Source organism: Pinus tabuliformis, chromosome 9 (assembly GCF_031772625.1).
Source record: "Pinus tabuliformis cultivar Carrire ecotype Pingquan chromosome 9, CPIR1, whole genome shotgun sequence".
Taxonomy (NCBI): domain Eukaryota; kingdom Viridiplantae; phylum Streptophyta; class Pinopsida; order Pinales; family Pinaceae; genus Pinus; species Pinus tabuliformis.
Genome location: NC_142307.1, coordinates 1,709,366,900 through 1,709,392,578, shown reverse-complemented (window position 1 = coordinate 1,709,392,578; position 25,679 = coordinate 1,709,366,900). Strand labels below are relative to the sequence as shown.

Below are 25,679 nucleotides of genomic sequence, written 5' to 3'. Positions count from 1 at the left end.
CTCTCTTGCTGCTCTTGATATTAGTGGTGATTCAAGAGGAACTGGAAATAATAGTAGACTTGTCTCAACAAGAACCTTATTATAGTTTTGTTGATGAGGATGAGGATTGTTATGATTACTAATATGTAGTCGATATTTGTCTTTAGTTCATGTTGTATTTCAGTTTTAGCACATATAGCCTCATGTATAAAGGCTGGTTTTGGGACCTTCAATATACAACCTTATCTATGAAGGCTGATTTTGGATTTTTGCATCATGTGATTATCTATGAAAATTAATATAGATGTTTCGGCATTTCTTGCAACATAGGATTAAACAGACTAAGCAGAAAAATATGTATGTGTATATGACTTAGATAATAGGACAGCTATAATACTTCACTTTGATGCTCCATTTTGTACATTAACTGCAGTGTAAATATTGAGTGCATGGTTTTACACAGCTGCTAGCATGGACCATATGAAAGGTACTGTATATTGTGGAATTTGCACATACTAACTAAGTTGCAGGACAATGTACAGTTCCTAGTGGGAACTTAAGACCAAGGTCCCACTAATCAGTAGATATTTGAGTATTTTTTGCTTTTCCTAAGGTTGATCACTATACCATGATGCAACCATGATGTAAATTAAAAGTTAAGCAAATATAAAATACAAAATGATTGCCATTTGAATGAGAGGGCATGCTGCTAAGTCCTAACTTACCACCTACACTTATTAGTTGGTGGCAAGAGCAAGTAAATCTTGGAGGGAATCTTGGACACCTCACATGTATGTGCAAAAATGCTCTCATACGCTTTTCAGTCTATATATACATCTTCATGAGACTGCAGAGGGAGTCTTGTAGTCATTCATTGGTTTCTTTCTGGTGCTTCTGGCTAGCTACTGGCAGGGAAAGCTCATGCAAGCTAAGGGATCCTAGGGTGAAATCTTGCAGATAAGAGGTTGAATTTCCATGCAAAGCTTATTCATATTTGATATTAAATTTGACTACTGAAGGGAAATCTTGAGCCAAGCAAGTTTGTTGAGTATGGAATCTGTCACCTCTTAGGTTTTCAAAATTGCCCTAAACACAAGTTGTGAACCCCCAAGGGAAACTTAGGGAAACTATCATTATCGCCTTGATATTCTTAACTTTCTCTTTTTAGACTCTGCAAGTTCTTGTCATGGGTGGGGGGAATCCTTGAGGTGCATTAAGCTCAAGTGTTGTAGAGTTGAAAGGGATGGAAGCTTAGTCTTATATATGATTTAGGGATTTAAATTTACAATTAAATTTCAGATCTAAACCAGATTTTAGTAATCTCTCCAGATTTATAAAACAGCAGTAAAACAAGGTTACAGTTAGCAAACTGAATTAGGTTTTACTACTAAAAATCACAGATTTGAATTTTAGATATTTATTTTGAGGTTCAAATGACTTTGAATGCAATCTGTTTTAAGGGTTTTGATTGCTGTAATTTCAGATTGCTTACAACACAAAATAAAAGGTGAAATTCCTACTCCTATAGGACTATCGTGGCACTAATTGACACCAGAATAGTAATACCTCAAAATCTGCCCATTCATAGGCAGTGGCAGCATTTCTCCATCGAAGTGACTAAGATGGAAAGAATTTGTGCCTATTGCATCCTCAATCTGGTAGGCCTGAGCCTTAATGAGTTGAATTTTCAATGCTTTCCTGCTTTTTCACTTTTCTTATCCTACATTAAGATCAAATCTTCCTTCTAAAAATCCCTTTGGCGAGCCATTTTATTGAATACACCCTTAATCTTACCTTGGTTCTAGACAAAGTGATCAAATGCTCTTCATCAATTTTTGTCCAATTCTACGAGCTGATTCACCCTTGCTTGAACTGCCTCCTTCTCAGTGGTGAAATGCTGTAAGAAACGGTGTACTGGGATCGTTAAATAGACTGGCAGCCTGACCTTCATCCAATAGACCAATTCAAATGAGCTTCTTCCTGCAGATTGTTCCTTGTTATTCTATCTGCCCATAATGCATAGTCCTAACTTCTTTTGTTGTCTTGCACAATCTTCTTGATGATGGCCATTAAATTTTTGTTGCTTGATTTTGCCAGGCCTTTTCCCGTGGATAATAATTAGATGAGTGAGGCAGTACAATGCCATAATCCAAGAAAAACGTAGATAATGTCGCCGAATTGAACGCTTTGGCATTTTTGGTTGTGATTTTGGTTGGGATATCAAACCTCGTGACGATTCTTTTCTTGGAAAACACAGTCAAATCATCATGATAGATTTCTATGATCCTCCCGAGTCCCAACTAAGTCCCTAAAATCAAAGTCAATTGTCCTATGAAAAGTTATTCCTGCATTCATTACCCCAAATGTCATCTTGAGATATTCATAAGTTCCACATGGAGTTATGAATGCTGTCTCATGTCTCTCATCTTCCTTCACCGGAACTTGATTGTACCTTGAGAACCCATGAATCATGGAGAATGTTATGAATAGAATATATATAAAAATAATACAAATAATATAAATAATAATAAACATGAATAATGATTAATTAACTGATAACTCTTATTGAAGAGGCGTGTCTCTGTGGACATGACCGTTTGTGAAAGGGTACTTGCTATATATACGGGATCCTCAGTTCTAACATCATATCATCTCATATCTTCTGAACATTTCTATATAAATATTACTATCCTATAATGGATATTTACATATACTAGATATTCTAAGTATTCTGTTGCGTTTATGAACTTTGTTCACAAGATTGGTATTAGAGCGTTTATGAACTTTGTTGCCTTTGGCCATTAAGTCTTCGTCAACTTTGTTGCCATCGCAATTGAAGCGTTTGGCTACATAGTAATTGGAGGTTCTCCATTTCTCTGATAGGCTAGTGGCCATTGAAAAAAAAAGGAAAAAAGAAAAAGAATAAAGAAAAATAACTAAAAAACTATAAAAAAGAGTTGTTTTTATAAAAAATAATAATATAAAAGATTAATTGAGAAAAAAAGAAAAAGAAGTTAAAAAAAAAGAAAATTATATAAAATGAAATTATATAATTAAAAAAGAGAGAAAGGAAAAGTTATTAAAAAAGGTTATGTAAAAAATAAATGAAAATGGTTTAAAAAAATTAATTAAAAAAACCAAAAAACAAGAAAATAAATAAATAAAAACAAGAAAATTATAAAAAAAGAAAAAAGAAAAGAAAAGAGAGATATTATTCACATTTGAAAAGAGCCTTACAACATGACCGTTAGTTAGTTGCTGTCAGACCAACAAAAAATACGACCGTTGAAGCCTCATTGTCGCCAGAGCCCACATTGCAAAAACACGCACATTTTCCGTACTGTTGCCGTGCGGTGCACACACACTGTCGACCACACCTGTTACATAGAGCCGCATAGAGCCACATTCGACACTATCCGCATAGAGCACGCTGTAGCAGTCCAGTTGTCGCCACCACGTAATCCATATTGCCACTTGCATCCAACTTGCCCGCTGTACAGGATCCGACCATTACCATACATAAATCGCCACCGTATTTCAGCCGATAGCATCCCCGCAGCGTAGTCAAGACACTGCGACTGCCACTTGGTTCTTGTCCACCACAACACGCCAATACTTATTTCTGTATCAACCAACAAGTATTTTGTGTCTGTACATAATCCTTGCCTAAACCAATCTTAAGCGAAAGTCTGGATGGTTTATAGGTTGTGACATTATTGCTTCTGCGAAACTCATTCCACTTGCCTATTCAGTTGGCTTGATCATTGGTGATTGGGGTCCACAGGGTGGGTGCAGTTCCAATATTAAAAGGATTATAAGGAATTTTTATAAGCATTTAAAGGTTTATAAAAGGACAATTTGAATTAAGGAGAAACGCTGTAAATTTAAAAGTAATATTATTAAAAATTTTAAATTAGAAGTGTTGAGAAATCTAGGGGCAACAAGTTAGGTGATTTCTCTTACTTTGATAACTGCTTGTGATGTATTTTACTTAACTTAATTAGCTTCTTCTTTTTCTTGATTATGTTTAGTGTTCTTTTCATCAAACAACTACCAAACCATAAAGAACAATAAGACAAGATGACACAAGATATAGGCGATCAGCCAGAGTCAAAACCTCTCCAACTAAGAGGAAAACCCACATGAATTTTTCTCTTCTTATAGGACTTCAATTGACGGATTTCAAGACCTATGACCCTTGACCAAGACCCCTCCAAGACCAAGTCAAACCTTTCCTCTTTGATGAGTGTTCCTTCCAGCAATTTCGACCCCAACAACTTCTTCAGCAACTTCGACCCAACAGTTTCTTTTGGAACTTTGACCCAACAGATTCTTTTGCACTTAGACCCATCAATTTCTTCTGGAACTTCGACCCAACAGTTTCTTTTGGAACTTTGACCTAACATATTCTTCTGCAACTTCGACCCAACAGTTTCTTCTAGAACTTCGGCCCAACGGTTTCTTGTAGAACTTCGGCCCAACATATTCTTCTGGAACTTCGACTGCAACAACCATCCAACACTTCGACTTGCCCAACAATTGTAGAAACCCTAACACAAGAGAGAGGGGCCCAAAACTTCGATCTTGCTCTTCTTCTTCTTTTTCGTCCTTTTTTAGCTTCTATTTTTGAGGAAGTCGAACTTGCTTGAGAGTGTGTCCAAATGAGGTCCAGTTCCTTCTTATATAAAGGCTTTTGAGGGGTACAAATTGCTATCTTTAGGCCAACTTGCCCCTTCATGTAGGCCGACTTGTTGCTTCTTGTTTAACAAGGTCTTGGAGGGTCTTTGACTCTATTTTTGACTCAAATAATTTTTCTTAAATTTTCTTTACAATAACATGCCCAAAAGGGTATTCAATACATGACAATGACTCAGTTGACTTGTAGACTAAATGACAATCCCTAGAAGCACTCAATGGGTGCTTGACCTAAAAATAAATTTCCCTTGAGAATGAAACCCATGCCTCAAGAGTAATAATAATAATAAACTTATTTTCTCTTTACATCAAATACATAAAATCATGATTACATATGTCATTATGAAGACTGAACCTAGTTACATATTTCAATAAAAAGAAATGTTTTTAAAGTTCAAGTCAACGAAAGTTCTCTAAAGTTTAATGTAAATTAGAAGAAATAGTTTTCATTCGTAAGAAGATATATTATAAAAAGGGAAAAATACAAAGTATTAATAGTGAAGATTTTATAATCCCCTAGAAAAGGGTATTTAGTAAAATGGATGGCCAATAATGAAAGATTTTTAGAGACCTCACGCAACGCTGCATAAGTGCTTTTTAGAATTAATGGGACTCATGCAGGAAAATATATTATTTCTATCTCTCCCGTCGAAGAAACAAATTATATAAACCCTAACCTTACTAACCAATTGGTGATTCTTGAGTCAAATGTAATCGAAAAATTAGACGGCTCGGATAAAAAACAATATGACATAACTGATTTACAATTAAACATTAGGGATTATACTTTTATATCGCAATTCTCCGTTCGATCCCTTTAGGAGGATCGAGGTGACATTATTTTGGGTTCACCCTGGATGAAACTTTTAGGGTCTCTCATCCTAAATACGAAAAAGAAGTTTTTGACAGTTTCATACAAAAAGAAAAAAATAACACTACAAGATGTTACATTGAAGCCAGATTTAGTAACACTAGAAGACATATAAGATATTTCAAAAGTAATTTTTCAGGAAGGCAAAAAGGTACTACAAAATATGCAAAGAGAAGTTGACAAAATCACCATTGCCAAAAATGAAGAAATATCTCGGTTTAAAGACCATCGTGAAAAATTACTAACGCAAATTAAGAAGCTTAAGATGGACAAGAAGTCATTGGAAAACATGGTACACCAACTTATTGAGAATGAAATGTCGAAATCTTCAAATGTAGAAATTCAAGTTGAAGAAAAAGGAATGAATACCGATCCAGTGAATATCACAAGTCAAGAAGACAAGCTAGTTGAAGAAAAAACACACTTAGATGTTGTAGTTCAGATGATGAACATTTCAAGTGAATATTTTGTAACCAACTCAACAACGTCGACACCTAAAGTAAATCAGGAAATTGCAACGCACACGATAAGGGAAAAGAAAATTTCTAGAACTGCTTTTCGACATATGAATCACATGAGCAGACATGTTAATCAGCCCGCGTATATGTATCACTCGGAACATAAACATCAAACTTATGTTATGAAGAATACTGAAGTTTGCACAATTCAGTCTGACGATAACAATTCATCACAAGTTTTCAGTAACAAAACACTGATTTAGGATGGTCAGGTCCCTTCTTAGTGCGACAATTTTGTTTATCTCTCAGAGGATCCTATCATCATCTATCAAGAAAGATGACAACTTGAAGAACTTTGAAAGATACGAATAGATTACCAAGATAAAGAAACATATGATATGCCTTGTTAGCAATAAACCTTTCAGGACAAAGCTTTCTGAAAAGGGAGACAATATTATAAAATATATACAAAAATAATACAAATAATATAAGTAATAATAATCATGAATAATGATTAATTAAATAATAATTAGTATTGAAGAGGCATGTTTCTGTGGACATGACTGTTTGTGATGTTGAAGAATGTAGCTAGTGTCGGTCTTCACAAGTTTATTTGAGTCATGATGTAATGTATTTGTCAAAAGAAAGAAAAAGAAATTTTATTATAAAAAGAATTGACTTATTAAAGCATGGGTTTCATGCTTGGGTCATCAATTTCTAGGTCAAAGCCTCCATTGAAGGTTTCTAGGCTTTGCATTGAGTCAATAGAGTCATTGTCATTTTTATTAGACCCTTCTTGGGCTTTTGTATCATGTAAAAAGTATTATTTTTGAGTTAAGGAGATCATTGGTCACCTCCACACAAAGTCGACCCTATCCTCAACAAGTCGGCTGGGATTAGGGCTATTCAACCTAGCTAGAAGGCTATAAATAAGAGGCAATTCAACCTATTTGGAGCACTCACTCAAGAAGTTTGATTTACAAGAAAGAGAAGTAGAAAAAGAGAGTGAAATTGTTGGAGAAGAAGAAGATTAGCTGGGAAGACCTAAATCAAGTTTTTGGGCATTCTATCTCTCATACGTGCGAAGTTACTGGGGCCGAAATTTTGAATCTACTGCAGTTTGAAGTTCTGAAGTTGGGGGCTGAAGTTCTGGATTGAAGCTGCAATTGTGAAGCTGGTACTTGAAGACTTTAGTAAGGATCATCTATAGGAAGGAAGGACTGACTTGGTGGTTGGAGGAGGTCTTCTCCTAGGTCTAAGAGGTCTTGGACTGTCTCATCTTGATTTGAATCTACTAGTGGAAGAGTTGATTGGGTTTTCTCCTATATCTGATGTCCTTGACCTTCATGTTCTGATTTGATGATTGTTTGATAAAAAGAAGATGAAAGAAGAACATAAACAAAGTTAATAAGAATTCAGGAATATCACAAGTAATTATCAATATAAGAAAATCTTTCTACCTTTCTGATTTTCTAACATGGTATCAAAGCTAAGGTGAAGAAGGAAGAAAAAGGCAACTTGAAGATCTATTGAAAAAAAGGGGAGCAAAGGAAGGTCATTAAGGAAGAGGATTATATAAGGAGATAAGCCTACTATCTATAGGAACTATGCCAACTACAATGAAGGAAAAAAACAAGCTAGAAGGAGCCTCCAACTACAGGGCATGGAAAAAGACGATAGATGAGGTTGTACGAGAAAAAGAACTCATAATTGCTGCTCTTCTAGGTCTATCAATATCTTGGAGTGCTTTTGCATAAGGAATTAGCAGTTGGAAGGATACTCCAACCTTCGAACAAATGTGGAATGCATGCAGTGAAGAAGAAGCTCGAATATCATTAGTAAAAAACAAGGAGGATGAAGAAGACAACACCTCTAATGCCTATTCTGCTCATCACAAGAAGAAGGGAATCTTCAAGAAGTTCAAAGGACCAAAGAAGAAAGTTGACCTATCCAAGATTGAATGCTACAACTATCATAAGATGGGTCATTACAAAAATCAATGTCCTGAGAATCCATGGGATAAGAAGAGAGATAGTGAACAAGCAAATATTACCGATGAGCCGCAGAAGGGTAGCTAGATAAGGGGAAGCCCACACCTGGGAATATAATGTATAGGAGGGAGCAGTCATGGTACATGAGGTGCCCCGATCTTGCTTTTTCCACCCTTTTTATATGCCTTTTGCCATTTATGAATTTTCTTTCATTAATTGTTCGAGGCTTAAAGGACAAGAGCATGATGTGTATAATATAGTAGTGATTACCCCTTTTGAGGTAGGGTAGTTCATTGCCCTCCAGGGGTTGGGGCAATCATGGATTCCTGAATGATAGAGGAGGGTCATCCAGGGCCTATGGAACCAGGGTGATGGCCATGGAAGGGGTAGAGTTCATGTGCTGGCTTTTGCCCACGTGCTAAATATTTTTGTCTCGACCATCTTTCGCATTTTGTGTTACAATTTCTTGTTAAATGTGGCCAATCATGCTTTTCGTCTTTTTTTAGTTGCTGCAAGCCTGCAACCTTTGGGGCATCATTCTAGGCCTGACCCAAGGTGGGGGCAAAGGGGATAGGGAGGCTAGCCCTATGTGGACCCGGAATGGGAATGTGGACCTAGGTGGGAGAAATGATGAATGGGGGTATAGTGAGTGGAAACAGAGCAGTATGTGCGGGTAAAGGAGTGGGACCACGCACCCAAAGTCGGGGTTTCCCAAGTAGTACCACCCTAGAACCAAATGGCCAATAAAAGAGATCCCACGGGACTAAGATCCAAGGGTAACAACCAAAAGAGATCAAGGAGACAAGAGTACAAACTAAGCCCACTCTTTCCGCCAAATCCCCCCATCAATCCATACCCAAAGGTATCCATGTTAAGTAAACTCAATACTCAATTATCAAATGACAAGACATACCTTTAGATTCGGGAGGCCCACCTTCAAACATACGATCAATATAGGTGGGTGAGGAACCACATGGCTGGCTCAGGTGGCAGAGAAAAGGCACAACGAGCTAGTAGGATGCATTAAGGGGCTGCCGGCTGAGGCTCATAATTGTTGATTTTTAATGTACCTTGGACAAGCGGTTTCCCATGGGTTAGTCTCTACCTAGGGAAAAGTGTCCAAAATAATTCTTTTACTAAGTGTGACTTTATAAAGTGAACGTGACTTTATAAGTGGTAAAGTCAATGTTAAATTATGAAGTGAAAAGTGACTTTAGACATAAAGTACAATGTGAGTACTTTATTTAATGGGTGAGTTAAATGCACATTTATTCTCATCCCTTGCTCTAAATGAATCTGAGCCATTAGATCTGAGGGTTGCCCAAAAGTCATTTAGGGAAACAAAAGGGGGAAACAAAAGAGAGATTGCATTCATTCTTCATGAGTAGGTTGGAGAAAGGAGGCTGAGAGCTGGAGAAAAGTTTTGAAGTAGAAATTTGTTGCAGCAAGCTGAAGGAGTGATTTCTGGGCAAAGTTGGGCATGGAAATCAAGGTTTAGAAGACAACCGAAGGTACAATACGAACAACATTGAATGCTGTGCGCTGCACGCCATCCGGGAGAAGTTTTTGATTTTTTTTTTGAAAAAAATCTATACAATCTGTACAGTTGTATCCGTACAATACATATTTTCAGCTTCAAGTGGGCACGAAAATCGAGGCAAAGTGGGCACGGTTTTCAAGGAGTTTTGGGTTGAAGAGATAAGTTGTATTTTGCTGTTTTGTTTTGTCTGCAAATATATTTTTCCTGAACTTGAAAGATAAATAAATTTGAAGAGCTCTCTAACAGGTTTTCCCTGGAGAAGATTGAAGGGGTTTTGCTTGGGTCTAAGTTGACCAAAAATTTGTGTGTATTTTTATGTGTGTTGCTGGTCTGGTTATGTCCATATTTATTTTTAGCATTTGTTGACAATCCCATGTGTTTTAATCTGAAAATTTCATTTCCAGAATTCTATATGTTGAATGTATGTTTATGGGAAAGAGCATTTAACTGAATGGGAGTGATAAGGTGAAATTAAAACTGGGTTGGGACTGTTGGAAACTTTTTTTAGTCATCAAATTTCAACAATCATGGAGAAGAATTTCTCCTAGGGATATCACCCACAAAGTGGTGGGTAACATGCCCAATCAACAATTTTGCATTAATAAATTAATCGCAGAACTTACTTGGGCTCCTGTACCAGGGATAATGGCCCAACTGAGAAAATATAAAACTGATCACCAACCTTGTTGCACTGTCACAGACCCAACACACGCTCACCAAGAAGCCTTTCTCAATCTTGTGCTGCTATGTCTTAGCTCCTCACTTTAGGCTCAATTTATAACTTTCCTAAGCTAAGATTGATGGCCAAAATTAGCTCATTAAGTTTATTGAAGATAAGTGACATTGCTTTAGTTAACATCTTATCTTTAGCTTTCTCTACTTTAACTCAAGTACAATTCATAAATTTAACTTGCTTTACATGCACATCTCATGCATGTCGCATGCAACACATTCACATGCATGCAACTCAGTTGCACAGTATGTATGCCACATTCAATCTCCTAACGAGGCAAATCAAGGTCCTTCTAGTCTATGTCACACGGTTTGGGTTCGAATTTGAGTTCGACAATGATTAAGTTCGATTCGAATTCGAATTTTCCGATGAGGTTTGTATGAGATTCGACATTAAGTTCGACTATACATATTTTCAACATATCTATCTATCTATCTATCTATATATATATATATATATATATATATATATATGACATAAAATAATAAAAATCAAAATCAATCAATAAAGCTATATGAGTAGTAGTGAGCACCCACGAGCCACAAATCACGACCACTATTCACTTAATGCTCCGGGCGGCAGGGACAAGCAACATCTAGAAACTAAATTCAGGAAATTGCAGAGAATACAACACACAACGGCAACACTGAGCACAATCGAGCGAGTACACTTAGATTGAAGTTGGCTTGTGAAAATCTATCGACAACAATGGTAAATAAAGCCAAACTAGTGGCCACTGTGGGAAACTAGCTGGCGGGAAGCGAAACAAAAGAAAACCATGTGCTGCCCATGCTTTTTCTCATAAACCTTAAAACAACTTACAAAAATCACCCAAACTCTAACATTGTTCGTCTTTAGGTTCGCCTTCAGGTTCGAATTCTTTGAGGTTCGAATTTGAGGTTCGACTATCAGGTTCGCCGAACCTGAACGAATTTGATTTTTTTTTTTTGGTTCGCTAAATTTCGAACCTCAAGGTTCAAATTCGGCGAACCCTGTGAGATAGCTTCTAGTCAAGACACGAGACTAGAAGTACCTTCTGAGCTACAAAACTCAACAATACATATGTTTCTTGTCAAAAACTCTTGATATTCAAGCTGAGCCCATTGGAAATTTGTTGCCATTCGGGAAGTCAATCAGTTCAAATTCATCATTTATTTCATCTTGGTCCTACATATTATTCATGGACCTTATGAGCTGTGAATCATCTTTAAAGACTTGCCAGTTTTTAGAATTATCTGGGACATAGTGTCGGTATATAATGTCCAATAACTTCCCTTGAAGTAAGGCTTTCGCATCATTAAGTATTGGTTACTTCTACAACTAAAGCATTTGCTTGGGCATTCTACACCCTTGGGACAATATCAATTGAAAACATATCAAATGGTTCTTTTATACCCCACATTGCACACCTATATCTCTTTAATCTCTCATTCTTTGCTACATATTCATTTTTACTTGTAACACTATGGGATCATAGTCCCTAATAACTTGCAACATCTTTATTCCCATCCCTGTGGCCAGTTCAAGTTGTAAAGCAAAGCTTCATCCTCAACAACATTGTTTGTGGTCTCAAACTCCAATCTATAAGTGAAATTTATTATATTACCTTTTGGAGAAATAAAGACGATGCTTGCATTGACATTTGTATAGGGTTGTGCACCATTAAAGTGCATTCTCCAAATCTCATTACTTGACCCCTTCGCTCCTTCCTTTTTGAATATTGGGTCTGACGAGTGTTAGAGAATCACAAAGCAAATATTATCATGTACCATGCAAATCAACTCATTCATAGGCTCATTTAGGTCTTCTATATGGAACCTTCTAGATTGTCCTTGATGCAAGGTAACTATGCATCTTTATAGGTTGGAAGGGTTGCATAAGGTAAATCCATTTGTAAACAACCACCCAAACTAGTGGCCCACATCGTTGATAACAACATTCCCTAGGAATTCAAAACATCAATGATGAAAACATCTGTTGAATTCTGGTAGCTTGGACAAGTGATTTTGCATAGGCTTATTGTCGAGCATGCAAAAGATGTTCGACAAATTTTTCCAGCAAAGTGACTTATTTTTTCCTATGTAAAAGCACATTAATTGATTTAATTAATTATTGTTTGCTAAAGTAATGATTTATTATTAAGTACATTTAAGCGACTTTGTGATTAAATTGCGACCGTCGGATCTAATGAGATGATGAGATTTAATCTCATCCATAGATCTTGTTGTGAATTATGAGATTGGGGAAAAAGGGTAAAAGTAATTGCATGGAGAGAAGATGGCACACATTCCTAGGAAGCATGCACTTCAAGAGAAATTGACACACATACCTAGGAGCAGCAAGTGAGGAAAAGAGGGGGAAAAGGGACAACACACAAACAGAGGCAACTGTGCATGCAAACTGAGGTGGGTTGCATGTGTGATAAGGCTGCACAGAAATCTATAGGCACAAAGATTGAGGCAGCTGTTGGCAAGACTGTTTTGCAGGTGTGAACTACCTGTTGGCATGCAGATCTAGGCAAAAAATTGCTGCTTGGCATGCAGTCGAGACATATTTGTTTGGCACAATTTTCTAGGCACTGGGACAAGTTTTATTGCTGTAATAGCCAGACAAGCCATGTCTGTGATCCTTTCCAATATCGAACACACCATTCTTGTGTACAGTTTTCTCCTTGAGCGCTTATGAATGCTATCTCCATGGCAATTCAAATGAATCTCCCCTCGTTTCCTGTCAGCTCTTCCTTTTCCCATCGACCCCCTTGCGTCCTCTTGCGTGTTGACCACACAATACAATGTATGAGGAAAACAGAGGTGGTATGGGCTTGTCCTTCATTAAGGAAGCCCATACTTCACCTCTCTGCCTGCCATGCAGGCCATTAAACCCAGTCAGAAAAACTGGTGGTCATTTAATGAACAGCCTGAGCTAACCAATTCCCAAGGAACTCCTCCCCAAACTGTTAAGTCATGTCCACTCCTCTCAGCCAGTCATTGTGTTTACTTTCCACAATATTTGCATGAATTACAATTCCTAGCAATATTTACAAGAGGGATGGCAAAAAGGGTTGTCACAAAATCATATTGCTGATTCTGCTTATGAAACACCCTTTCCCAATCTCTCCACAATGGGCCCTGCATATCAATGAGTTATAATTAATATTGAGGCTTGCTAATGTTTGTAGCTTGACTAGTATCATAGTATGTGATTTATAGTAGACTTGCCTTCTCAGGGTAAGGTCAAGAAATGACGAGCAAGATGCAGGGGAGGCATAAATGGGTGTCAACCTTACTTATTTGATAATGTTTTTTAGATAGAAAAGTCCATAAAATTCTTTACATTTTCTTTTTATAGGTCTAAGAAGGTTCTTACCTTGTGGACAAGAAAATCATATATTTTGTTTCTCTGTGATGGAGTTGTTGTTACTCATGGACGGCTTTGGCCTGTTTTAGAGAGAGAGATAAGTCAAATTTGAAATTTTGATGGAAGGATTGACACATCGTCTTAATGGGGCAATGCTTCTTGTGGAAATAATTCACAGTAATATGGATGGCATGTGAGAAAGAATCTTGGTCAAGTTTGAAACAAACGAGCAAAGAAGTCATATTTGTGAGTGTCTATATCAAAGGGTCTGGCAGAAGGTTGAAATCGATAGTTATGCATTGTACATATGGCAGGGGTGATGATGGTGAAATCTGTAGTGCATAATAGCTTAAATCTTGCATTGAGACAGACAGAGCGTTGGGATCATATATTGAATATACACATGTATGTGTTTTTATTTTATTTTTCTTTTTTCAGTTATAGCTTAAGGCCAAGAAAGTATAAGATCCTTTGTTTTATAGTATTTACAGGGAGGTCATCTGGCCCTATTATGAAACATCTTTTATTTTGTAATTTCTACCTTGATTTCTTCTTTCCACCGAACTTTTTGAAAGAACATTTTGACCAACTTCTTGGATAATGAAGAGTGACTGAGCTTTGACTTTTTCATCTCTAACTTATTTCTATGATAGAGATTAGGCTTGTAGGGTAGAGTGCTGATTGATGTTTTACCAGATCTGCGAGGTTCAGGGGTTGGATCTGTGGATCCCCTGATTTGATATGGATTCAGTTCTGGATCTGCTGGGATCCTCTCAGGATTCATACGGACAGCAAATTTGTATGGATGACAAATGTCATTGTTAGTCTAAGTCACTACATTCACTGAATTTCATCCACAAAATTCAAAGTTTGACATGAGTAGATGCCACATAAATGCGCTATCTGTTGTGCTGTAATGATTAATCTGAATGTGTTGTCTGTCATGCGGGAATGTGTCCTCGATCTCCAATCCAATGTGCTCTCTGTGTGCTTTCTGTTTGACATTGTGCTGCATTGTGCCCTTGGGCCACGATCCATAGTGATGCAACGGATGTACCATATCACTATATTAACTAAACCACTAATTACATTTGCCAGCATATTACACTCTAGCCACAGTGATTTTTCAAATAGCTAAGTTCATTAAATTGAGAGATAATGTAATTAACTACTTATATTATATTTACGTAAATTTTATATTTATATATTATTATTATTATTATTTTATAAAATAATATTATTGTTATCATATAAATAAATTGCGTATAACATTTGATATACATAATACTTATTATAAAGATATATAGGTAATAGATATTGATATTTGTCTCTCTCTCTCTCTCTCTCTTTATATATGTTTTATTTTTCAAAACTATGAAAATATATTTATATTGTTTGTACTTGCTATTTCCTTACTGTATCCGGATCCTGGTTTTTCAAAGAATTGGTGAATCCATATCCATATCTGAATCTGCATCCATATCCGGATCTGCATCCTGGTAACTTAGCCTGATTCTCAGCAAGTTTGATATTTTTATATTGTCTCTAAATAAAAAAATACCTTTGTAGTATTTTTTTTTGCTTGTTTTTGTAGCATTCCCTGTAAAATGTTGATGTAAGGCAAACAAAGAGCCAACATCATACCTACATGCACCGAAGTTTATACAGGACAAACAATAATGCCAAATGCCACTGGGAAAGGAGTGAAATAAGGTTGTGGATTACCCAAACAAAGCTGTATGCCAGTGCAGTCTTGCATGTAGAATAGCTTTCTCCTCTGACTGAACATGTTCCCAACAAGTTCTGGCAAACGAACCATTCTTAGCTGTTGTAATAGTTTAATGTGAAAGTCTTTTTACAAAAAAAAAGAAGTATTGATGTCAGAAGACTATTGTTGCATTACGTATTTTTTTTTTCTGCATAAAAACCAGTAGAGCAAAATGAAAGTAATCCCAATAGGCAGCTTATATTGAATGTAGATGAGGACACTTAAGCGTTGCTTTTCTCGATTTAAGGGATTATGGGATCTCTATTCCTCCCCATGTTTTTCTACAGATTACTTCAGTTTTCTAACATTTGTTTTATTTTAACAGATGCAACATGCATTCAAAGCATTGAGCATCCTGGCTGTGTGTGGGATGTAAAATTCTTGCCAAATGGAGATCTTGTTACTGCGTGTTCTGATGGAGTTGTAAGGATATGGACAACAGATGCAGATAGAATGGCAGGAACACCTGAATTAGATGCCTTTGAGGCACAACTTTCTTTCTACAAGTCCAACACGTATGAAATATGTCCTAAACATTTTGCATGTTCTTCCAAGTTCTCTTATTTTTTTATTACTTTCTTAAAGATCGAGGAGTGTGTAGTGTAAGTGATTTGCAAAATCTATTAAATGTGCTCAACTTTTATGTTTTTTTTGTTGCATTGTTAAGCTTGTATAAACTGGTAAGTATTTCACAGTTGTAGACATTCTTTTAATTTCATGCAAGTGAGAAGGGATGGCTGGCATCTTAGCTGGCAATGCTGTCAACAGCTTTCCTGTCATACTAGTTAATGCCATTATTCTAATCAAAGCCTTAACCTATTCTGGGATGATTAGTCTTTGACTCTTTTGAAGTGACCAAGGAAGGAATGAGCCATTTTTAATGTTTTTCACAAACATGGATTGGATTTTACTGCATATTTTTGGGGTGATGAGGTGGGAAAGTCATTAGGTGATTTTTACCATTGTTGCAAACATTGTGTCAGCAAAAATATTTGCTGATGGTCCAGAAAAGGAAATATCGCGAACATTGGGAAAATATTGCAAAATATCAGTGAAATTAAAAAAATATTCAAAAAAAATTTAAATATCGAGTTTATCCGCCTCTGTCCATGTACAGGGAGATATTTTTATGCATCATTGTGATAGTAAATGAAAATATTGTTGTCTTTACCAGTGATAATATCTTTTTAGAGTAAAAATTGTGACATCGCAATAATATAGTGATGCAGTGTTGAAGATATCGGTATTGGCAATGGCAAGCGTCTAGAAAACATCTTATCAGAAATATCGGCAAAATATTGGCAAGGGTCTAGAAAACATCTTATCGGCAATATCAGCAAAAATATCGGCAAACATAAAAAATGCATAATATATTCATTTTTTTTCAGATTTTTAAACATATAAAGCAATAACAACGTGATATAAACACATTGACACATAAATATGAAGAAAGCACTGATATATACATGATGTAGTGGATGTAAAATAAAAATGATAGATCAAAGGCAATACCAAATCTTGCTGATCCCTGATAATTGTCCAATCAATGACTCCAATGTGGAGAACTAATACAATATAACATCACATATATAAAAGTATCTCATCATCATGAGTTATATGTAACAAAACAAATACAACTAGCAACTATCTATCTAAAATCAGTGCCCTCTCCCCCCTTTTTACGGGAAAACATGATGGGCTATTTGCCAGTTCTACCCCTAGCAGTAGAAGGCCCTTTCCCCGAACCTAATGTCAAATAATGACTGCTGGGAATGGAGTTGTGCTCTCCTATATCTATAGCAGATGGTGCTGACGCTGCTTCTCCCATAGTATCCTCCTCCTCCTCCTCCTCTTCCTCCTTCTCCTCCTCCTCATGCTGCTCCTCCCCCGAGTCCTCCTCCTCTTGCTGCCCTTGTTGTAATGGTTCCTCTGGCTCTAACCATGCAGGTGACCCCTCCAAGATGGGCACCTCAGACTCCACCGTCCATTGAGACAATACACCAATATTGTCTAAGGAAATGGAATCTGGATCCATTGGTGTTTCTATTTGCTTCACTCGAAGTCAGATATTGTAATGCACATACACTAAATCATTGAGGCGTGAGAGCTCCAACTTGTAAGAGTGTCAAAAAAACTAATGAGTCTTGACACTTGAGGGTCATAAATTAAAATTACTATAAATGTAATTGCTCAATTGAAGGCTGAGGCTCAAAGTTATATCTGTTGTGCTTTTTTGAGTGTATTTTCTCAAATACACTCCAATTGCGCTCACACCCTGAAGAGCTACATGTTTGATTCAAGATTCTTATGGCCAATTTCTGCAATTTTGGTGCCCTTGCACCATAGCTTCACCACTAAATATCTACAACACAATAAAGAAATAAAAAAGTGAAAAACTTAAAACATAATTAAACTTTCAAATAAAAGTTACATAATTGAATTTTAAAAATCTAGAATTATAAATATGTAAATTCTAAATTGAAATTTCTAATGAGTGATGACTTGTTACTTAGTGAATGTCCTTTCCCTAATAGCATCATGAAAGCCAAATAGGCCAACACAATCCCGATAAAACTGTATCTCGCGATTGATTTTGCTACGAAGCTTAGGATCAAGTACCATCCTTTGAATATAGGAATGGAGCCCTTCCATCACCTCGCATCCCTGTCCACTGCCTATCAATCAGATCCCATAACATCATATGTATATCACGCCCAAAAAAATTCTTGTCTGCATAATAAGAATGAATGGCCTACTTGGCCCTATCCATGGCCTCATACAAATAAGCCATTGCAGGCTTGTCCCCATCTACCAATCTCAGAACCTTTATTATAGGTTCTTTAACTGAGCACACTTCTTCTACTCCCTGCCAAAATGTGTCAGTGTACACCATTTTTGCAATGGCTCTCCTTCCTGTCTCCTGCTGTATCTACAATCACGCCACTCATAAAAAACAAACATTTGCTTCAGCTCAAACTGGCATCAAAGCAGAGACTGAAGAGTAATAAAGTTGGTGGCAAAACATGTGTTTGCGGGACGCCGCAACTCCTTGTTTCTAGTGTATCTCCTCATGAGACTAAGAACAAAAACATGGTTATATATAAACTCCTAGCCATATCAATGACCTCCTTGATGAAGGAGAAATTCACCATATCCTCAAGCAGGAAATCAATACAATGTGCTACACATGGAGTCCAAAACAATGTGCAGTGCCTCTCCATAAGCATCCTGCTTGCAAACACATAATTAACTGCATTATCTGTTATGACTTGCACCACATCCTGCACACCAATCTCCTGGATGAACCCATCTAACAACTCACATATTATTGCTACATCTTTGATATGTGCTGATGCATCCACTGATTTAATGAACATGATACCTTTAGGACAATGTACCAAGAAATTTAGAAGGGTCATACCCTTCATATCTGTCCAATCATCATCATAATAATAATTAATTAAATAATAATTAATACTGAAGAGGCATGTTTAAAGGACATCACTGTTCATAAAGGGGCACCTTCCTAGGTATATAAGCGTGCCCTCATTTGTAATCATCTCATATATCACATCAGTTCTTTTATACATTATTCAATAAAAATGTTTCTTATCCTCAATGGATGTCTTCATGTTCCTAGTGTTTTGAATATCATTGCATAGTACGAACTTTGTTCGTTAAATTGGTATCAGAGTTGTTCGATCCTTTGGCCACTCAACCACTGCATAGAGCCAGTCTAATCTACCTTTTGGCCAACAACCGTTCGTCAAGTTAGTTGTTCTTTGATTGAGGCTTTTAGCCAGACAAGTCTAAGGAGATTCTCCATTCTGCTGTAGGGCCTTAGCCATTAAAAAAAGGGGAGAAATAAAAAATTAAAAAAAGAAAAAAAGAAATATATATATATATATATATGAATGAGAAAGGGAATTTTAAAAAAATATACAATTTAAATTTATTTATAAAGAAAGTGGGCTTGGTTTGTACTCTTGCCTCCTCTGTCCAATTTGATGATTAACCTTGTATTCTAGTCTCGTGGGATCTTCTTTCTTGGTTACTAGCGTTAGGGGTGGCACTATGTGAGAAACCCCGATTTTGGTTACGTGGTCCCGCTTGCCGACACCATATACTTCACTCCCCTCTGCTCATTATAACCCCTTTCACTATATTTCCCATTTGGGTCCACAGGGAGTTAGCCTTCCCCTCCCTTTGTCCACATCCTGGGTTGGGCATGGAATGATGCCTCGAAGGTTGATGGAACTAAAAGAAAAAAAACCATTATTTGGCCACTCTCAACAAGAAATGTACCATAAAATGCAAAAGATGGTCGAGACCTACAAATTTAGCACATGGGCAAAATCCAGACATGAGCTGTAGCCCTATCATCAAGGCCATCACCCTGGTTCCTAGGGCCCCTCATATTGGTCCCTTACATCATTAAGGAACCCACGATTGTCCCAACCCCTAGTGGGCAATGAACTGCCCCACCTTAAAGGGGTATTCGCCGCTATATTTTACATATCATGCTCTCATCCCTTGGAGCGCTGAGTAGTTGCAAAAGAAAAATATATAAAAGGCAAAGGGCATATGAAGAAGGGTGGAAAAACATTGGCCGGGGTAACTCATGTACCACAATTGCTCCCTCCTACATTCATATACCCAAGTGTGGGCTTCCCTTATTTTAGCTATCTTTGTATTATGGCATGTGGCTTGGAGCCTTATCCTAATACCCCACTCCATTCCATCATTATTTCACATACCACTTGCCATTTGATGGAGGTACCATGGACATGTCACCCCCTAGAGGTGAAACCACCTAATAGGGTCCTTGGTTAACCTTCTTCTTGAACTTGGAGACACTTGTACGTTTTGAAGCCCATTATGGAAGGGCATGCCACTGTGAAGTGTCCACTTGGTTCCATGATTTGTAAGCTCATTTACATAATTACAACATCAAAGAAAGTATAAACTTTCCTAGTGACCTAGTTGCTGCCTCTAAGGCCATGCAGAGTTGCTAGGAGTCTCCTTGATTGGGTATAAGACACCTCTAAACGTTGGATTGCATTGAATCCATTCTCCCAATAGGCTATTTATTGGTCTACTCCTAGGTCATCATCAAAACAAAGATCTCTTTCACCTCATCTCCTTCTTTTCTAAACCCTAACCTTAGTAGGTCTCCTAGGGCATCACATGAGATTAATTGTAGCCTTCTAAAATTCATGAAACTTGGTCAAGAACTGCGCTGATGTGTCCTTGAGAGGTCCTCTAGTTTTGAAGCTATTTTGACGGTGGAATTTCAAGTTATCTCAAGCCCTAGCTTGAAGACCCTTTCTTCCTTAGGTTTCCTTTGGTTAGTGGTTTCATTAAGGATCATTGCATCTAGATTTCAAGTCAAATCTTACCTCTTTGATCCTTTTCTCCTCCCTCACCTGGTCAAGTCCATTTATTTGAAGTCTTATCCCACACCCTTGACCTTGTTTGGGTCCTGTTACCCACCATTTTGTGGGTGATATCCCTAGGGGATTTTTTTTTCTCTGTGATGGTCCTGAGCTGGTAGCTAACAACCCCTTGCAGCGACCAACTAGCTCGTTGTGCCATTTCTTCGCCACCTGAGCCAACCATGTGGTCCCTCATCCATTTGTCATGATCGTATGTTTGAAGGTGGGCCTCCTAAACTTAAAGGTATGCTTTATCATTTGGTAATTGAGTATTTTAGTTTACTTATCATGGAAACTCTTGGGCATGGACTAATGGGGGGATTCGGCAGAAAGAGTGGACTAGGTCTGTGCTCTTGTCCCTTAGATCTCTTTTAGGATGTTAACCTTGAACCCTAGTCCCGTGGTGTCTCTTTTACTGGCCTTTGGGCTTCTTCTGGGATGGTATTACATGAGAAACCCTGATTTTGGATGTGTGGTCCCAATCCCCGATTCACATATAGGAAAATTCTATACACGCTGGATGGGACCTTATGAGGTGGTTCGAGTATTTGAGAATGGAGCCGTAGAGATTAAAACTATTGATGGACAAAGCTTAGTGTTCTTGGTGAATGGACATAGATTAAAGAAATATTTTCAGCCACTTGCCAAGGATTTTACACACTCCCTTTTCGTTCGTTATAACCTAAGTTGCAGGAAACATAGGGTAGGAGGCCGTTTCCGTACGGAAACGGAAATAAAACCCTGAAACGCGTGTGGTACGGCCGTGAAACGCGTTTCCGGCCGTACTGGCACGTTTCACGATGTGGAAACATGGCCAGTACGGCCGAAAACGCGTTTCACGGCAGTACGACGCACGTTTCAGCTTGTAATTTGTGTTTTTTTTAATTTTTAATTTTTTTTTTTTAAATTTGTTTTCTAATTTATTATTAGGTTTTCCTAATGCCTTCTAGTTGCTTTAAGATGCCTGTCTAAAGTTATAAAAGTGAACTTTTGCCCTAGTGTTGATATGCAGTTCATCAGGAAGTTTGAGGCATATGCAGTTCATGGTAATGTTAAATTCTTAAAGTAAAAGTGATATTCTCCTTTATTTTTCATTTTCATCCTTTTACTTAAATTTTTAACATTACCATGAAATGACTCAGGATGTTTGAGAGTGGTTTCGCCCTCATTGGATTTCATATGGAGAAAGTAGAATTTTAGATCTCACTCAAAATCTAGCAGACTTATTTGTTTTTCAGGATTTCAGGATTGGGGGATTGCAATGTTTCCATTGGATTTTATCATGTACTAGGGTATGGAACTTGTATTTAATCAAGAGAACCAAGCCCTCTATGCAGGGGAGACTCCCAATATCCAAGAGCATGTAGGGTACTAGGGTATGAAACTTGTATTTAATCAAGAGCACTAAGGCCGTTCGACTATGTAGGAGGAGACTCCCATTCAAGCACGAGACAAGAAATTAGAAATTTCTCGTGTCTGATTTTGGATATTTCTATTTTCATTATGTGATCATTCATGAGTAAATGTGATGTAAATTTAGAGACTTATAGTTTATGCATTGACAATGGACAATTTTATCATAATGTAATAAATTAGAATGTATCATATATGCTTTATGATTGCACATATTTCTTAAATGTCTTAATATATATATATATATATTCGCGTTTCCCCGTTTTCAAAATTTGGGGAGGTCGCATTTCGTATTGCTTCCTGTTTCGGAAACTCGCACCCGTTTCCCCGTTCTGTGCAACCTTGATTATAACCCTTTTCATCACCTCTCCCACTTGGGTCCACATTCCTCCACTGGGTCCACATAGGGTCAGCCACCACCTCCCCTTTCCCACATCTTGGGTTGGCCTTGGAACGATGCCTAGGAGGTTGATGCAACTAAAAAGGAAAGAAAAAGCATAATTGGCCACATTCAAGAGGAAATTGTACCACAAAATGCAAACGATTGTCGGGACAAACACATTTAGCACGTGGGAAAAAGCCATTACATGAACTTCCCCTTCCAGGGCCATCACCCTGCGTCCTATAGGCCCTAGATGAATCTCCTTCATCATTCTGGAACTCATGATTGTCGGAACCCCTGGTGGGCTATGGACTACCTCACCTTAAAAAGGGGTATCCACTGCTATACTTTGCACATCATGCTCTCATTCCTTTGAGCCCCAAGCAGTTAACGAAAGAGAATCATAAAAGACAAAAGACATTCGAAGAAGGGTGGAAAAACCATGATCGGGGTAACTCAAGTACCACGATTGCTTCTTTCTACACATTATTTACCCAAGTGTGGGCTTCCCTTTTATTAGCTACTCTTGTTCCATGTTATGTGACCCAGGTTGTTCCCCATGTCCCCTACTCCATTCCATCATTGTATCACATGCCACCACCATTTGACGGATGTACCATGAACATATCACCCCCTTTAGAAGCAGAAACCACCTAATAGGATGATTGGTTAACCCCTCTTGGAGCTCGGAGACATTAGCACATGCCAAAGCCCACTATGGAAGGGCATGCCATTATGAAGTGCCCACTTGTTTTCCATGGTTTACAAACTCTTTTACTTGATTGCTTTAATGACTTGATATGTTGGAAGGTATGGGGACACATTGGATCTTATGTAGGATTGCAGATGGTCTTCATTTTGGGTTTGGTCTCCCTATACGGGGTCTTAACCCTACAGAGGGCTACATTGACACATGTAGGGTGTGTGTAGAGAACCATGGGCCTCCACAACAGCAGGTACCATAACATGGATCCCTAGAGTCTTTCAGAGATCACTTATGGTTCACCTATTGAACGAGGAAGATGCACTTGGTTCATCATGCCCAACCGACCCCACAGTCACATTATGCACTCTACAGATGACCTAGGACTTGTATGGTGATGTGGCATCACTTATACCATCATCCGAGCCCTTGTAGATGGTCTACAAACATCTTTGATTTGTTTGGAGACACATAAGGACACTTGTGTGCCCCCACACCCACTTGGGAGCACCACAGGTTTATTACTTGGAGAACAAGGGGCCACGCCCTTGTCGACTGCTTTGGGAGTCCTATTTCACATTTTGGCACCTATTGACTTCAATAGACCTCCTCTAAGGCCCAAATACATGCATTATTGATCATTTGACCTTTCGAGAGGCTTATTCTTTTATTTTGAGCTAATTTGGTGGGCTTGTCACCCAAAATTAGCTATCTTGTACATTATTTTATTTTAGGGGCTCAATTAGGCCTTATTAGGCAAATCGAATTGATTTGGACATCAATAAATACAAGTGATATGATTTCATTTTAGCATCATCACTTGAATTGGATCATATCTTCTTGTGAGATTTTCGCTATCTTTTTAGGACGAGACTTTTTGGATGAATGGATGATTTTCGATGATTGGTTATTCTTCTTTGTCTTGAAGCTTCTATAATTGGCATATCTTGGTGATTTGATATATTCTTCTGACATGTAAGTACTATGTTAATGCTATTTTGATTATTTATTTAGCTGCATTCATGATATTGGGATTTTCACTATTCTAGGGTTAATTTGCTGCTTTTCTTGGAACAAAATTGTGGAAATTAAATCTCTAAATAGTGTTATATCATGATTAGGCCATGCTTGAATGAATGAATGTTCCTAGAGACACCCTTGTCTTGACAAGTCACCGAATATTGTTGAACGAAGTATAAATGACCTTGAAGCTACTTCCATTAAGCCCTAATGCTCAACGAAGTTGTCTTTTAGGCCTCCTTGATAAGTGGAAATCAATGCAAAATCTAAATCTTCCATGACTCCATTTCTCCCAAAGGAAAAAGCAGTAGTCCTCCTCTGGTGATCACTTTAAAGCTTATTTTTTTCACCTTCCCCTCTTTTTCTAGACCTAGCCTACATAAGTCACTGAGGGCGTCAATTATCTCACAATCTAGTCATGCAAATACTTCGATTTTTGGTCCACAACTGCGCTGGTGTGTCCTCAAGAAGCCCTCCAAATTTCATGAGATTCTGACGGTTGGATCTTGAGATATCACAAGCCCTAGCTCGAAGACCAATTTTTGCCCTTGGTTTCCATTAGGCTAGAAAACTCACTGGGATCCTTGCATTTCTTTTCATTGAAAATTCATTCCTTCATCCCTTTCCCCTCCCTAATTAGGTCAAGTATATCATTGGTTGCTAAATCCTATCCTCTTGACCTAACATAGGTCCACTTGGTCCTGTGTGGTCCCATGCACTATCAAGGTTAATTCTTCTAAGATCACCTGGAACCCAAGTTTCCACAAGAATTCTAGGGCTTAGGGATCTCCTTTACAAGACACATACTCAAAACCTAAGCCTTGAAATTCTCCCCAAGCCCTTCCTAGGGAGCCTTCCATCTTGTCTTCCAAGACAAGTAAGCCACAGTCTTGAGCCTCTCTTGTGAATAGGCTTCTAGGATCACCCTTCATCCTATCTTTGATCTATTCATCTTTGTGATCCTTTTCACACTGGGTCTCCTCCCATCAGTGAAAGTCTATAAAGAGTAGGGAGCTTTAGTTGAGGTGACAGTGGGCTATTGCTCCATTGTTGCCCTTGACCTAACAATTGTCCCTTGGATTCCCACCTAGCACCCCTGCTAGTTTGAGTAGTAATAGGTCCACTGGGGCTTCTTTGTGGTCCCGCAACCTTGTCACTCCAATTTCACAAGGATTGCTTAGAAACCTTATTCTTTTAGGATTCTTTGGCTTAGGGCACTTCATATCAAGACATACCCCTCAAGCCTAGGTCTAAGTTTCCTTCTAGCCCTTCTTGGAGAGCCATCCATCTTGCTTCCAAAGCAAGCAATCCCTATCATTAGAGACTCTCCTTTG

At 37.8% G+C, this 25,679-nt stretch overlaps 1 protein-coding gene across 3 annotated transcripts in view; it reads left to right on the top strand.

Moving 5' to 3' along the window:
- The window catches only part of LOC149155519 (transducin family protein / WD-40 repeat family protein), a 440,469-nt gene that overhangs the window by 137,840 nt on the left and 276,950 nt on the right, over positions 1-25,679 (top strand). For all 3 annotated transcript variants that reach the window (XM_089445676.1, XM_089445674.1, XM_089445675.1), the window contains one exon: positions 15,718-15,907. In XM_089445676.1, coding sequence (XP_089301802.1) covers positions 15,718-15,907 — 190 coding nt within the window. The remainder of the gene's footprint in view (positions 1-15,717; positions 15,908-25,679) is intronic.